Raw genomic sequence first — 16844 nt, forward strand, 5'->3', positions numbered from 1 at the left:
TTTAAATGTCTTAGTAAAACCTCTCGAATCTCTTTAAAACATGCGTTTACTTTGTAATTAGATGGTTGCGGAGGGAATAATCAATGCTGTTCAGTTTTACAATAGTTTCATCAAATTTTGAGCTCACTTATTTGAATATTGACAAGCAATTAAATTGACGGTGTTTAAAGCGCACATTGTTCATGGTCAGTGATGGAATAAAGAAATCCCCATCTAGGTAGTTAATTGTCAATTCTGTTTTTGAATTGGTTCAGTGAACCTGTGTATGAATTTGCTTTGCAAAACATGTTGTAATTTCATTATTGAGGAAGTTATTGGTGCTTCATCGCTCAAAATATTGTGGTTTTAAAGGACTTATCGAAGACATCATGCTATTAAGCTTTTTCATTCAGCAGAATTGAAAATGATTCAGCTATGGGAAGTGAAGATGCAAGCTTAGGAAATTTCAACATGACGAAAATGAAATGTGAAAACAATGTGTATAGTTTAATTAATTTAATTAATTTATTTAATTTAATTTAATTTACGAAATTAAATTAAACGAGATTAGCAATGATGCAATTTATTTTTCTAAATACTTACAATACGAAGCAACAAGTCTGTATTATTATATAAATCTATTCATCAACAAAAACGTCTTGTCTCTGCTCATCACCAGGCTCCTCCTCGTCGTCGTCATCAACACCATCATCAAAAGGAAAATCATCTTCGCCACTCTCTTCACTTTCATCATGTTGAGGTGATGTTTCAAGATCTTGAAGCAATTTCTCTAATGTTAAATTATTCTCTCCCACAGAGGAAGTAATTTTTGGCATATTTTCCACATTATCTTCATTTTTTACAAAACTTTGACTTAAAGATTCTTCCCCAGACCCTTCAATATCAATCTCCATATCGTGATCGACTGATTTAAGATGAACTAAAAATTTCAATCGTAGAGAAAATCAAACTTAAACTAATCCTATGAAATTTATGAATGAATGACTTGTCGTAGCATACCTGATTTTTCAGCTCTAAAAACTTGATCACAGCTTTGACGACTGTTTTCTTCATTTGAGTAAACGTTTTCCATTGTTTCGTCAACGTTATGGACACTACTTGGAAATTCATCTAAACTGTTCTCATTAAATATTTCACCACTTTCTGAGGGAGGTTGACTTGCCACATAAGATGAACGACTTTCACTGTCCATTTCATCATAAAACGGATTTCTTTCAATATTCTCTTCTAGTTTACTAAACTGATCTCCACTCTAGAAACAGAAGATAACCTTTCATAAAATAAACTTAGTCGAAAAAAAAACGCTGCAAAGTGAATTGTACAATCATGAAAACAACGATTCTTATGTCATAAAGATAATAAAAAGTTAAACATTCATACCTCCTTCAGTAGTTCTTCGCATTTTTTCACCATTTCACGACAAGTGACAGTAAATGCATGTTCTTCACCTAAAAATTCACATTTCACAATGTAATACCAAAAGTACAGCAGTAAAAATATCAACTTTAATGAAAAAAGAGTCAAAAGTGATGAATGGAAAGCCTCTGGATGCTCATGTAAACATAACAAAAACTCGATATTTTCTTGTGTAAATAATATTCAAATATTTAGAGAGACATATCTTCCTGTAATGTAACATTGTCAATTAGATTGATGACGTTTATTAGTACGTCATCAATGACGATGCTGGAGAATTACAGGGAATTCAAATTACGAACCTGCAAAGAAAATAATCGGTTATTTTTATATAAAAACATACCGTTGTACAAAACACAATTGTTTAAAATAAGATTAACATCTGCCATAAATTCTTCTCTGTTTCTGTAAAAATGATCCAGTACTCTCTAAAATTAAATGTGCGCTTGTTTACGAAGTATTCAAATGTTTTAAACTAAAATGAAAAAGGAATTACGCTTCGCAATTTTTCTAAGTCCATTGGTTGCTTGACAATCTCATAATAATCAGGAACATTTTTCGCATTAACTGCTCTATGAAATGGCCATGTCTAAAAAATTCAACAAATCATGCTTAGTAAAAACAAACCAAACTATTAAATAAAAATTATACAAATACAGTAAACTTACATCGGCAGAAGCTTTAATGTGCATGATTACATTTTCAAGCATCCAAGAAAATCCAGTCTAAAATGGACAATGTTTTTAACTGAGTGAAATAAAACACAACTCTATATAAAATTTCCTGATTTAGATATGAAATATTGCAACATTTGCACATAAAATGGTATGAGATGACTGAATTACCTGAGGATCATCACTAAGTAAAGGATTGATATCTTTTTCAATTTGAGTGATTTCCTCTTGTTTCTGTATATATGCAGAAATAAAAAATTCATAAAAATAAACGGTAGGTTTGTGGAAAAAATGATTAAAATTTACTTCGTCAATCATCTTCTTCGCCATGTCAGTAATTTTCTTTGCCACTTCAGTTAATGGATGGTTTTCACCTACATACATAAACGTCAATACAACTGTTCGCAAACGTGCTCTCAGGATATACATCAAATACGTCATGTTAGCTATACGAACCATTATAAAGAACACAGTTGGAGTAAAGTAAGTTTGTATCTTGAAGAAATTCTTCACGAGATCGATAAAGACCTTTTCGTATTCTCTGTTTATACAAATGAAGAACATGAATGTGTTTAGTAAACAATACGATGTAACGTAGCTATCTTTTCTTTTTTTGATAAAAAGGACATACTTCCTTCATTGTTTGTAAATCCATTGGAGTTTTCACAATTTTGTAATAATCAGGAACTGTTCTAGCTGATACAGGTGCATGAAAGGGTCGACTCTAAACAAAAACCAGAATGATGAAGACATATATTTCACACCAAATATTCCCAAGTTTACTCACTTCTTTGATGTCTTTCAATTTTGTTGAAATATTTTCCAAAATCACTTGCAGCACAACCTTAAAAAAAAGCACGAGAAACACATTTATTACAATAATGATAAAAAATTAAAAATTGATTTTAAAAGATTTATCTACCACAGGGTTGGTTCGTCTTCTGTTGGTTTGTTTATGACGCTTCTAAATGACCAACAAATGGAAAATACAATAGCATAGTAAAGTCTGTAAAAATATTAACTTAATCACAAAATTTATACCATTAAATAATCACAATGCATGACACCAGATCTTCTTCGTTTCTTAACTAAAGATATTTCAATTTAATCAAAGTTTTCACTTCTTAGACTGAAATTTTATTTAATTTCATACTCACCTAATTCTTTGGGAAATCGTAAAACCATAGCTTTCCGTTTAAGGTCGTTGGCACTGAAAATCAAATCATCGTTTATATTTAAAACACAAATAAACAACTAAGAATTCAAGGATAAAAGGTTTCCACGATGCTTTTTAGACAAGTAACATTTAATGAACCCATTGTTAAACTCTCATTTAATTTTAATGCATGTAAGCTTGAAGACAACATTCAGTCGCTTCATAGCAAATAAAGATATTTTCAAGAAAAACTATTATCTGCGATAAAGATCACAAGCAAAAGCCAAAACAACCACTTGTTATAGAGTCAAATTTCAACTCCGTTTCAAGTCCAATATTATGATATTGTAAGGTTTTATTCTTTAAAGGTTAAAGTAGAGAAAAGCAATAACAGCAACAAAAGTTAACTGCATGTGCAGAGATACTGGTTGTTACAATATTGCAACTTCATCAAATACTTACTGATCAATAAATGCCTTTCCTAAAGTAATTTTCGTTCCTTCAACTTTCACTAAATCATCTTGTGGCATATTCATTTCATGTTCAGCCACTTGTTCATCAGTCATTGCAACCTGAACAGGACCCGTTACACCCGGAGCTTCTTGGTACATTGGACAATTTTTATTTGTTCTCATGTGACCTATCTCTCCACAAGCTCCACATTTCAACTGTTGAATAAATATAAAAGTTATCTGGTTAAATACACACATATATATATTCGTATGAATGAAGATAAATGATGAATTTTTTCACATTATTTGGAGCTTTTTCTTTCTTCTTCTTTGGTTGCAATGCTTTTTCTCGTTCTTTTTCCTGGTTACGTTTGATTCTTCGCAGCTGTTCTTGAATTCTACAAAATCGCATCATTTCAATAAATGTTTAAGCACTCCATGAAAAATCAAAGCATTTAGATCAGAGGTCTATTACCTTCGTCTTTCCCGTCTTATTTCTTCTTTATGAACCTCGTCCTGACTCGCAAAGTTCTCTCTGAAGGAATTAAATATGCAAGAAACATAATTTACTCTGTGAAACTCTCAAGCAATTTTATAATAAAATTCGTGAGAATATAATCATAGAGGTAATGGACGGGGGGTGAGGTGACATGGATCACAGCTGCCAACCCCCCTGAAAGAAAGTGAATAGTCGGACAAATTTTCTACTTAAGGCGACAAAAAAAACGGGAGAAAGAAATGATGACGTGTATTTGAAGACAAAATGTCTGCCCTTACATGGTGAGTTGGGGAAAATAACTACTGCTGCCTCCACCCTCCTCTCCAGAAATGATAGCTCCCTAATGCCTATGGTCATAATACCTGTAGTTTTTGTCTTTAGTAATGTATTTAAGATATGCGTCAATAACTGGCTGATTTTTAACAACTTCAGTACGAGTATATTGTCTTCCTTCTTCATCTTTAAATGTTCTTTGAATCAACAAACGACGACCAGTCTACAACATAACAAATATGAAGAAATTTTATATAAATGAACAAACGACGATCAGTCTACAACATAACAAATATGAAGAAATTTTATATAAATGAACAAACGACGACCAGTCTACAACATAACAAATATGAAGAAATTTTGCTTGAAACAACAAACGACGACCACTGTGAGCAGGCTAATAGACTATAATTCACTAAATTTTCATTATATAAAAGCGCGAGTCCAACCTTATGACATTTTATGTGAGGAACAACTAAATACTCAAAATAGTTTTATTGAGAAGTTAAACTAGGGATCCAAGGATAGTGCAAAGTTTTAAAAAAAACTAATAACAGTTGAGTCGTAAAACCATAAAATATTTTATACATTTGTTTCATTTCTCCACAAACTTCCATATGATTTTTATTCATGAATTACGAGGTGAAGATCCATTGACAAACATATTTTCAATCAAAGCTATCACAAGGTACAATCTAAATTAACACTTGTTGTCTTGTTTTTAACGCAAAATACATCTGAGCAATTTTATTTTTGTTCACGGTGTAATGTTTATGGTTGTGCAATGACTGCTTTTACTTTACGCATGGGGTTACACCATGACAGTGAAGGTCATTGAGGTAGAGTTTGAAAAATACATTTGTTGAAACATGCTGAAGACGACAGACAACATGCAAATAATATATGAATGTAAACTTGCATAATTCACTCGACCAACTAATGGTATTTATAAAAATCAATTGTATCTTTTAGCACTGCTCTGATAGAATCGATAGCAATCTTTGCTCTGATCACTCACAATTTACTAGAAAAATGGTCTGAGCATGCGCAGTCAACTCAACCAACTGTCCGAGTTCATAGTCATGGTAACGACAAGCTGGATCTACTTTCACAACTTTAGGAGTAAATAGCCCGCCTTATTATAAGATATAATAAACCAAGCCATTTGTATAGTCTTTGTAAAGTCTTTCAACCAATATGTTACGAATTTTTCATTGATTTTGGATTGCAAACTGACTTATTTAAATAAATTTATTAAACTAATAGCTTATCAACAGCAATGTAATTCACGATAGAGAAAAGCGTCAGAAATAAATCCTGAAATAAATTATCAATTCTCTTACAACAGTCATCTAGCACAAAACGATTGTAAAACTGTGATTCTTTGATTTGCAATCATTTGAACTTAAGTACATTTGAACTGATGTAGTGTAAATTTGACATGTTATCATTGTTCATTTATAACAATAACTTACCATGGTAGAGGATTCTAAACTCATTACTGATGTTGTATCGTCATCAAAACCTGTTTTACCATCTTTTCCAGGTTTATCTAGACAATAAATACATAATAGATAAGATTAAATACATGACAGGATAAATACATGATTGACAACCAAAAATACATGGTACATAAGGGTGAATTGATAAAAGGTAAAGTTAACGAGAACTTATAACATACACGATGCAATGTTAGAAATATACAACTTTTCTATCGTATCTTGACAAGATACAAAGGAGGAACCAAGAGAAATATACAAGTTTTCTATCGTATCTTGACAAGATACAAAGGAGAAACAAAGAGAAATATACAAACCTGAAGTTCCTTTCATGTCGTTCTGAAAAAAAACATCGTGAAACATAAGACAAACAAAAGCCAAACTAAATATTTAAAGGATGTTGACCAAAGTAGAAAACTTACATTCACCTTACGATCTTCGTTAAGTAAACGTTGAAGTTCTAATCTTTCTGCTTCTTCTTGTTCGTGGCTCAACTGCAAAACGAGTAAAAACAAAAACGTCACGTTAGATAACGTTCTTCACGAATAAAAACAAAAACGTCACGTTAGATAACGTTCTTCACGAATAAAAACAAAAACGTCACGTTAGATAACGTTCTTCACGAATAAAAACAAAAACGTCACGTTAGATAACGTTTTCACGAATAAAAACAAAAACGTCACGTTAGATAACGTTTTTCACGAGTAAAAACAAAAACGTCACGTTAGATAACGTTCTTCACGAATAAAAACAAAAACGTCACGTTAGATAACGTTCTTCATGAATAAAAACAAAAACGTCACGTTAGATAACGTTTTTCACGAGTAAAAACAAAAACGTCACGTTAGATAACGTTCTTCACGAATAAAACAAAACGTCACGTTAGATAACGTTCTTCACGAATAAAACAAAACGTCACGTTAGATAACGTTTTCACGAAAAACAAAACGTCACGTTAGATAACGTTTTTCACGAGTAAAAACAAAAACGTCACGTTAGATAACGTTCTTCACGAATAAAAACAAAAACGTCACGTTAGATAACGTTCTTCACGAATAAAAACAAAAACGTCACGTTAGATAACGTTTTCACGAGTAAAACCAAAAACGTCACGTTAGATAACGTTCTTCACGAATAAAACAAAACGTCACGTTAGATAACGTTCTTCACGAATAAAAACAAAAACGTCACGTTAGATAACGTTTTTCACGAGTAAAAACAAAAACGTCACGTTAGATAACGTTCTTCACGAATAAAAACAAAAACGTCACGTTAGATAACGTTCTTCACAACGTATTTACAAATTGTAATTATAATTTTAAAATTTTCACGTTATAGATGACCTGTGAAGACGATTTTTTATTTGATAACTCTCTTTCAAGATCCTTTCCTAATTCATCATAATCACTATCTTCATCACTGCTGCTTTCTTCATCCGTTGATAATATCTCTTTCGATGATAAAACTCTAACAAAAAAAAGGCATGATCTTTTAGCAATGACGTCATTCTTATCAAGAGCTCTCCCCAGACTTTTTTCCCACTTTTACATTTCCTTACACAATTTTACCTGTTTTGCAAATCAAATAATCGCTGACATTCTTCTTTATATCTCTCTTGATGTTCAGCAATTGAAAAACGTGATCCGCGAGCGAACTTACTCATTCCTTAAAAATGAAAGATTATTGCTCTTCGCTTCAATAAAGTAGTCTCGAATGTGGTTTGTTCAGTTTTCTCAAAGATGTCGATCGAGAGCAGCAAAGCCTCTTGTTACACCAGAATGTTCATGGAAATTTACTATTTTGCAACAGTCATTTTGTAAGGCTGCACTTATTTTTTTGAAATACACACTTATGCCCCTGCTGTAAATAAAGACATATACATATATATATATATATATATATATATATATATATGTAAATGTAGATATAGATTTAGATATAGATATATATACAACACACTTACTTTCTTCTCCTGATTTAGCAGCTTGAGTTGAACGTGTTCTAACAACATCAATAACTTCCCATCGTGATAATTTCTTGATCTACAGAAATATAAATAAAGATCTAATCCTCGTTTTGTCAGCAGATATTAATTATAAAGTTTACTTACTTCTTCTTCGGGTATACCGAAGTTACGGAGAACTTTTCTGGCATCTTTCAATGATAAACGTCGTAAATCTGCATCAGTACCAGTGACTGTTTTTTGTTTTCTTACTGAAGCATTCTGGCTACTGTTTTCATCCTGAGAGAAAAACCCAAACAAATGTTAAAACAAAGATCCGGCTGATCCAAAGTGAGCTACCTAAACACTGGATTACTTCACAAATTTGGCACAAGCTACTGTTTTCATCCTGAGAAAAAAACCCAAACACATGTTAAAACAAAGATTCGGCTGATCCAAAGTGAACTACCTAAACACTGGATTACTTCACAAATTTGGCACAAACTACTGTTTTCCGAATGAATACATTGCCACAAGTTTAGAGACAAAATTTCAAACGATAGTAGATTATCTTATAAAGATAATCTTATTGAAAATAGGATTAGCTTCAATTACAGTGAACTACATTTTAATTTAATATTAGCGTTAATCGTGCTCTCAATAACCCAACTTTAGTTCAATACTTTAATTATAATTCCATTCCCTGCAACTTGCTTCGCTTTTTTGTTTCGAATAAATCTGAAATAGTTCCTACTTTGGATGGGTAATTTGCAGAAATGATCCAAAATTTCTGAGTAAACTTTAGTTACTAAAAGTTCTAATAATCATACCTCAAAGGAAGGAATTGATCGCCATCAAAGTTTAATTTATTAAATATGTATAAAAAATGAAAATCGTTTACCTTAGACGCGACAGGTTTATTAGGGACTCTGACGTAAGAAAATCCTTCGCCACATCCGGTTGGATCAGCAGGACCATTGACTGCAAGTTGACATTTTCCTCGCATCGCAGATATAAACGCACGGGTCGTGTTCCATGGTGCAGTTCGAACCTAGAATGATACATTAAATAAGCATGGGTCGTGTTCCATGGTGCAGTTCGAACCTAGAATGATACATAAATAAGCACGGGTCGTGTTCCATGGTGCAGTTCGAACCTAGAATGATACATTAAATAGAGTTGAAATGTTACATACGCAGAATTTCTTAAAATTTGAAATATACAAAATATTTTTTCCAGCAAAACATTCTGTTATTTCTACTTTTTGTAACCAGCCTAATGACTAATTTATTGTTATATTTTCTAGTTAATCTAGAAAGCAGGTTAAGGTTTTTTTTAGTTTATCTAATGACCAGATCTAGTTATTATTAGTTAATCTCGTGAAGAAGCTCATGGCAATTTTTGCTAATAAAGTGACGACGGTTCTTGGTATATTTTAGTGATTTAGTACTCACTTAAAATAATAACATTGATGTCATAGGTAGCAATACCTCATCGTCAATTTTTTGAGTTTCTTCTTCATTATCATCATCACTAGCACACATGTTTTTCTCGCCGTAACCTGCGTCCTAAATGGTGAAGTTATGGAAATAACTAAAAAATTTTAACCAGTGTATACTTCATGTAGACATAATTACTTTTAATCTTTGCTCTCCAGCTTGCATACTAAGATAGGCACAACATTGTTCAGGAGTCACCAACGCTCTCATCTCATCTTCCGAAGGGAGGCGAAATTCATTCTTGAGGACCCACCAATTACAATCAACACCTGTACAAAGATTTTTAGAGATAAAATTTTCTGAAGAATTTCTATACTTGATGGATTTTAGAAGAGAACGTACTTTCCCCAATAAACACAGATGAACTGTAATTTAATTTCAGATGGAGAATAATGTGAATAAAATAAAAAAAAGTGATGATGTTAAGGATGATTACCAATGCATTTATCATGCGAAAACAACTATCTTTTGAAATAAAACAGATGCAAAAATAAAACAAGAATACGAGTTTATATAACGACCTGTTCTTTTAAAGTCAGCGCATAATTTCAGACGTTTTCTTATGCTGCTCTCCGAATGATGAGGAAACGCTCTTTTGATGTCGTCCATTTTTATACGCCGAGGATTGTCGGGACTTTTCCAAAATAGTCGAAATATAAAAACCTTGAATATTACAGGAGAAGAGTGTGAATGGCATTAGTTACAATAAACACATTATCTTCCGTTACTTCATACTTTAATAACAACAAAGAATGAAACCTGGAGAAAATCACGTGCATGATTATTTGCTTTCTTTGAGTTAGGTCCTGGGACTTCAAACTTTGGACATTCTTGACCAACACAAAACATAGTTTTTACCTCACGTATATAGTAACTAAAATACAAAAAAAAACCTTCTAAACAAAAAGCCAATCAATATAGTCGGGTTAACTTTAGTGTATATCGCCAGAATAACATGAAATAACTTATTTACAATTGTGATATGAACTCAATAGTGAAACACAGGATTGAAGGAAATTATCTGCGTAAATTATATGTGTATGGCTCAAATTGATAAAACGTAAAACATGCATTTTGAAACACTCCTGTAAACATAACACTATTTATTGTCCACTGAATTTTTTGCCTTCGACTCACAATACTTCAAGACAGCTCAAAGAAAAATATGAGAGCGTAAGAGAATTTCCAACAATTATAAAGGTTAAGGTGTTTACAGAATGGTGAAAGATGTTCAGTGTAAAAATATGTTAACAACATATAATATTCTAGCAACTCGTCTTTTCTCACCTGTTGTTTGTTCTGATTATGACAAAATCCGTTGAAGGCAATGCATGTTCATAGATTGGCGCACGAAAAAGATTATTCTCCAAAGCCTAAAGCAAAATACACAATATAGTTATTTGGATGAAATAAGACGTGAAGGTACTTTATAAAAAAGATCGGTGAATGAGTGAAATTGTAAACTAACATCATACTTTGGGTCACTTCAGAATTATTTTCTCAACTAAATGTAAATTTAGTCCAACTTAAATATGGCTCGGTCTAACACCTGTAAGGATTCGCTTGGTTTTAGCTGTCCCAAGAACGGTGATGTTTGATGAATGTAGAGTGTTTCACCATATTCAAAGTTAGGAGCACCTTCATCCTTACCGTGTTTCTAGAGTGACAAGAAATGCGTTCATAAAACTAATGAAATAACTCACATCGATTGTTTTCCAGAAATTCAATTCAAACTTGTTTTGTTACAAACGTAATTTTAAAAAATTGCCCTCAAATTCATAGAAACATTCGCAAAAAACGATGACCAAAAAAATGTTTGAAAACAATCAGCTCACATAAAGTCAGAGTTTTACGCTAGAAATTTTATTTTTTTTGAACATTCTATTTGATGCAATCACCAACAGAAACGCGACAAAATACACAAAATACGTACCCTTTTATAATAATTAATAATTCTGGTGTTCATACCAACTGCCATTATGAGAGGGGGATATTCTTCACAATACTCAGCTAGTATTAGTTCTCCATCCATTCCTGAAAGATCAGTTGCATCACGCATAAAAAAAACTTCACCTCCACCAGAAGCTAACCGTTCTTTTTGTCGTTCCTAACACCAAAAAAGGCGTGTTTTATTCTGCAGAATTATTTGCAATATTGATTGCATGCATCTAAATCGCCTTAAGCAATAAATACAAACGTAGCTAACATGAAATGAATACAATGATTCACCTTGGCTTTCTTCTTTATATGTTTAAGCAATCCAGAAACAGAATGAGGACCAGGGGCAGACAATTTTCCATGACTGACCCGTTTCAGCAAAGGACGATGAAAATGTCGCAAGCTCTCTTTAGAATTGAACGTTGGGAAAAATGGACGTTGTAACTCCATTGCTGGTGTTGAATGCTTCCAAATAAACAAAAATAAAACAATTCACTGAGAAGAAATGGCGGGAAGAAAAACATCGACGAAACTCGGCGTTAATCAGATGGTGACTTGTGACTATGGTTACTTAACAAATATTATAAGGAACTAATGAGAATGACAGTAATCTAATTAAGATGAGAAACAGCTATAACAGAAGAAATTATATCTCACTTGTATTCGATTGGTTCCCATTGTTGCTTGTAGACTGCTCTCTGCGGACGCTAAAAATGAATAATAAATTCCTAAATATATTCTGCAACTTTTAAAATAAGGAACGAGTATAATCTTATTTAGAGATAACGATTTGGGTGAAAGAAAGATGCTACCATCTAAAGCATTAAAAAAAAACACGAGAAAAGTTCCATATTGTGTTAGGCAAGAAATCTGAAGAATTAAATGGCTAAAAATAAGCATAATTAAAATTAAAATTGATTTTAAGGAAAACTCATAAAATTTGAGGATATTGTTTTTTTAGCAGATATATATTCAATAATTGTAGAAAGTGTTGAGTCGGAATGCACGAGACAAAAATACGTACTGTGCTTGGGATTATAGTGTTCGTCATTGGATATGTTGAATGGATCTTTGGTTGGTCGATTTAAAAACCCGCTCTCCTAGAAACACCAATGAAAACTATATAATTACGTTGATACAAAGTTTATGTTGAATCTAACAATGGAAACGTAACAAAAATGAGCCAGGTCATCAGGGATACAGTGAAAGTATCATAAAATGTTTTCTGATAACTGAACGAGTTGAAACTACGTATAGGAAAATACGTGAACATCGTATGTTTCTTTCATTTATATTTTACATTAACATCATCAAACCTCATCATCGTCCTCAGCTTTATTTTTTCCAAGCAATAACTTCGACTTGTTCTTTGGTTCCTACACAAAAGTACGTAAAGAATAATTTACGTTTGGTCGATTTACGTTGTAATTTATCCATACGAGTACAATCGTTACTCCATCTTATACTTCAGTGTCCTAACTTACTCGTCTTCGAATTGGTTCTTGCTCTTTCTCACTACCTTTGGCAAAATCTCCAGGAATTCCAAGAATTAGGTTTTCATCATTAGGATCAAGAGCCATAACCTCTGGTTCAGGTATGACTCCCATCGCCTACAATAAAAATGCAAAACAAAAATTCAATACTTGACTTTACGGTATGAAAGTACAAATGTAATATTCTAACACCAGGTGACACTGGGAATAAAATTGATATTTTAGCAAACTTGTTTAAAGTACCGTTACATGAGACTTTATCTTAGAAAATTATTTCACTCATAGAAATAAACTGACCTTGAGATAAACTAACACTAAACTAACCTTGAGATAAACTAACACTAAACTAACCTCAAGATAAACTAACACTAAACTAACCTCAAGATAAACTAACCTACGCAAAGAATAAACTATCTCAGAACAAACTAACCCAAAGTTTTAACGAACCTCAGAATCCCAAATGATTTTATTTTCCCATTTTCCATATATTAATTCTTGATTATCAACAGGAAATATTGAATACCAAGGTTTACTATCTTTACCACTCTCAGTTAATAATAAATTATTAGCTTTCATGGCAGCTTTTGTCTTCTTAATACTTTCTTCTAAACCAGATGGTTTTGTTCCTAAAATTGACAATGAACCAGTTTGATAATTGACAACTAAGACAGAAAGAAAAAATTTTCCATTTGTCAAAGCTATAACATTTCAAAGCATGCTTGCGTTCATTAATGAAGAGACCACGGTTTGCCATCATATCTCTAACAAGATTACATAAAATGTAAAAATATCTTTTTACCTTGAGTATTTTGGTTGGCATAAGCCAAAGTAGTGCGAACATTGGCAGACGGTATCCATCCAGCTATTCTTTCAGCCAGTGGATTCAATTTAACATCTTCATATGACCAAATGATGTCATCTTCCCATCTTTTGATTGCAACCAAATAGAAACAATCATCAGAAGGAAATTTTGGTATTTCTTCAATAAATGTTTCTTGTTGTTTCTCTTCAGTATCCACCTTTAACGGTGAAAATATTAATTAATATAACATCAAAAATGACTAACATTTCATATTTGGGAAGAAACACACCACACAAAGTGCATGGTTTGAGTACAGTTTGAAGACATGAAGGTCTGCCTCTGTTGTTTAAACACTTTATGATCTAAAGTCTATCTCTATCATTTAGAAACGTTATGGTTTTTTTCTGTCTGTCAAAGACAATTAACTTAATCTATGTCTGTCAACCACATAAAGGTAAAGGTTTGCTCATCATGTTATTTTATATAAGATTCAAACAGAAGAAATAATCAACCTTATCTTTGAGTTTGAAGCCATAATCTAAGTTGGATCCATCATCATCAACACCAAGCATTTCATACCAAAATGCTGCTGGACCATGTCGCCATGCACAAACTTTTTGTTCTTCATTATTCATTTTGGTTCGAGAATGATTTATTGATAAAGCTGATATATTCTGTTTTTCCATTGGTTTCATTAACCATTCCTGTGAGAAAAATCTTTATTGTCAACATTCAAACAATGTTAAGGTGATCATGGTTGAAGAGGTTAGTGTGATGGTGTTGTTAATGAGGTTAAACAGTTATGCTTTTGCAAATAAAATTAATATGAAAAATGACATTTGTATAGTTAACATGATAAAACTATCATAATAATAACCTCATCATCTGATGCATACTCATCATGAATCTTAAATGAAGTAGCCACAGGTGTGATAGGATCTTCAAGTTTCTTTTTTTTCTTTCTACGTTTCTTTGCATTTCTCCACAACTGTGGTAAAGATGATGGTTTGGCAGGCCAAAATAACCGAGAAAAACGTAACACTTTGCCTGGACGGAACTCGGGAAATAAATCAAGAACTGTTTTACCATCCGATGTTTGAGGGAGATATGATACATAAGAAACATCTGAGAAAGAAATAATATATAAATTTTACCAGTTAATTTAATGATATAGACAAAAACTATCAGTTAATTTTATACCATCTTTCTTGGTACCATTGCCAGTAAAATGACCAGTAATGAGTGGTGGTGGCATAGCCAATTTATCTTTTTCATCTTTACTGAGAGGATCTTTAAGTGATTCTGAATAACATATGACATAAATAACATGATTGTTGCAGTTCCTTTAATGCTTTGAACCAATGTGAAATAATAAATATTTCTAGTTCAAAACAAAGTGTTTTATGGATTAAAGTAAAGTTTCCAACCTTCTTTTCATCATCGTCATAATCATCATCAAAATCTTTAATATAAATATAAATATTGAAAATCTCATGAAAATTATTTTATTCTATAAATAACATCAAACCTTTGGTCTTTTTTTCAATTACTTTTGAATGTTTTCTGTCAAGTTCTTCTTCATCATCAGCTAATTCAGTTATTTCACTAAAGTCAGCAGAATTGTGTGTTTTTGATACATCATTGTCATCTCCTGTAAATTGAAAATTTTAATATGTAATACAAATGATTAAACAACCTGATTTTTCTCTCTAACAAATAACTTACAGAAATTTTTTCATAAGTGTCCAAAGAACACATGATATATATTCATCTGGGCCTAACATTACTCTTACATTTGTTATTCTTTACTGTAAACAACAGGCAATAACATTTATGGTCTTCTTTTGGCCATAATAATGATCTGAATTGTACCTTCAACTTTTTTAATGATAACATCTCTCTCAGATTTTTCTTCAAGATTTGAAATATCTTTTATTAAACTTCCAAATCCACCAATACTTTCAAGGTGTGACAAATGTCTGCGACACTCCTTTCAGTAGATAAAACGTATTGTTGTTAGACTTACGTAAGTTACCTTCACCAGGTGAAGTGGTCAAGTCTAGTAGTTCTATAATCTTAAATTTCTTTGCACATAAATTGGAATTTGGAAAAACGGACACAGTTTACAGAAATATCTGAAGACAATTTGTAATCTAAATCTTTTACACCCAACCTCATCTAAAATGGTTTCATCTTCTAGTTCACCTTTTTCATTAATATTACCAAAGAGAAATCCAGTTAAATTCCAGTCGGAATCCTTATCTCCACCTTCTGCCGCCATCATTAATTTTGTCCGGTAATTTTAGACGCACCAGACAAGCGTCTTTTCGGAATGTTATGCATTTATGGAGATTTATGGCGATGGCAGTGAACTCAATATTTAAATAACTGGAATGATAACTGAAGCCAAAAATTGAAGCTAAAAAAATATTTGTCGTCATCATTCGTCATCACTCGTGTTTCTCGCGTGTTTATAAACAATTTGTATTTTTGCATTGTGTGAATAATAAGTTTCACGATATGGCAAACGGCAGCCAGTGAAAATTTCTTCAAATGAAAACTTTGAGTGGAAGTTTTCAAGCATGGCTATCATTCTATTGACAAATAAATATTACGAGAAGGATAACTTTCTTTATGACACTGCGATTTAATGAAAAGGAATTTAGAAGTCCAAAACGAGCTTTTCAATTCATTCATGGACGAAACTCTCTTACTTGACATTAGTTGACTTTTTAAAGTAAACACCTAAAAAATGTAATTAGAGCAAACAAAAAATGTCAAAACGCGTTTACTAGAATCATACCTTATTGACAAAAATTAGAGAAAAATAGAACACATACTAAGTCTATAGATATATATTGAAATTCTTCACACTTTTTTCATGTTTAATTACACATACATGTAATTAGCGCATAAAAATTCGAAGTTTCAACATGTGAATAAACATGAAGTAATCCTTATATAATCTCATGGAGAAATCGCCACATTCTCCGTTGGTCCTTGCACTATACCTTGTCCATGACATTCCTTAGGGTACTCTCCTGAATTCTCACAATATATCATCTGTAAATACAAAGTTTGCAGTGTACACATTTTGATTCTTCTTGCAAATTTCTAGTGGTGATTGCTTCCTCTTCACTATTGAAATCAGATTCCTTGTCCTAAAGGAAAGCCGCTGGTAATTATTTTTAAATATCTTCA

General features: G+C 32.1%; 1 protein-coding gene across 2 annotated transcripts; it reads right to left on the reverse strand.

The window, feature by feature from the left end:
* Positions 1-546: 546 nt before the first annotated feature.
* Positions 547-15932, reverse strand: LOC124446324 (transcription initiation factor TFIID subunit 1-like). 2 transcript variants are annotated; one of them, XM_046997173.1, is made up of 47 exons: positions 15817-15932; positions 15516-15633; positions 15172-15294; positions 15071-15105; positions 14844-14945; positions 14521-14768; positions 14156-14347; positions 13641-13860; positions 13289-13467; positions 12833-12958; positions 12665-12724; positions 12373-12448; positions 12006-12055; positions 11640-11813; positions 11344-11517; positions 10960-11067; positions 10698-10783; positions 10170-10284; positions 9932-10073; positions 9549-9679; positions 9402-9479; positions 8813-8962; positions 8080-8211; positions 7933-8011; positions 7538-7634; positions 7313-7436; positions 6392-6463; positions 6287-6308; positions 5946-6022; positions 4560-4693; positions 4174-4233; positions 4000-4096; positions 3709-3914; positions 3248-3300; positions 3132-3178; positions 3013-3054; positions 2878-2934; positions 2722-2814; positions 2547-2631; positions 2397-2464; positions 2262-2324; positions 2085-2141; positions 1913-2005; positions 1760-1844; positions 1381-1448; positions 1000-1252; positions 547-919 (listed from the first exon to the last, which is right to left on the reverse strand). In XM_046997173.1, exons 5-47 carry the CDS (start codon positions 14896-14898, stop codon positions 618-620), a joined length of 4830 nt encoding a protein of 1609 aa, XP_046853129.1. In that variant the 5' UTR covers positions 14899-14945; positions 15071-15105; positions 15172-15294; positions 15516-15633; positions 15817-15932; the 3' UTR covers positions 547-617. The 2 variants fall into 2 exon arrangements, with proteins under 2 accessions (XP_046853129.1, XP_046853130.1); XM_046997174.1 differs by having other exon boundaries at positions 6398-6463; positions 15817-15922.
* Positions 15933-16844: the final 912 nt, after the last annotated feature.

The sequence above is a fragment of the Xenia sp. Carnegie-2017 genome, unplaced genomic scaffold, assembly GCF_021976095.1.
Source record: "Xenia sp. Carnegie-2017 unplaced genomic scaffold, XeniaSp_v1 HiC_scaffold_22, whole genome shotgun sequence".
Taxonomy (NCBI): domain Eukaryota; kingdom Metazoa; phylum Cnidaria; class Anthozoa; order Malacalcyonacea; family Xeniidae; genus Xenia; species Xenia sp. Carnegie-2017.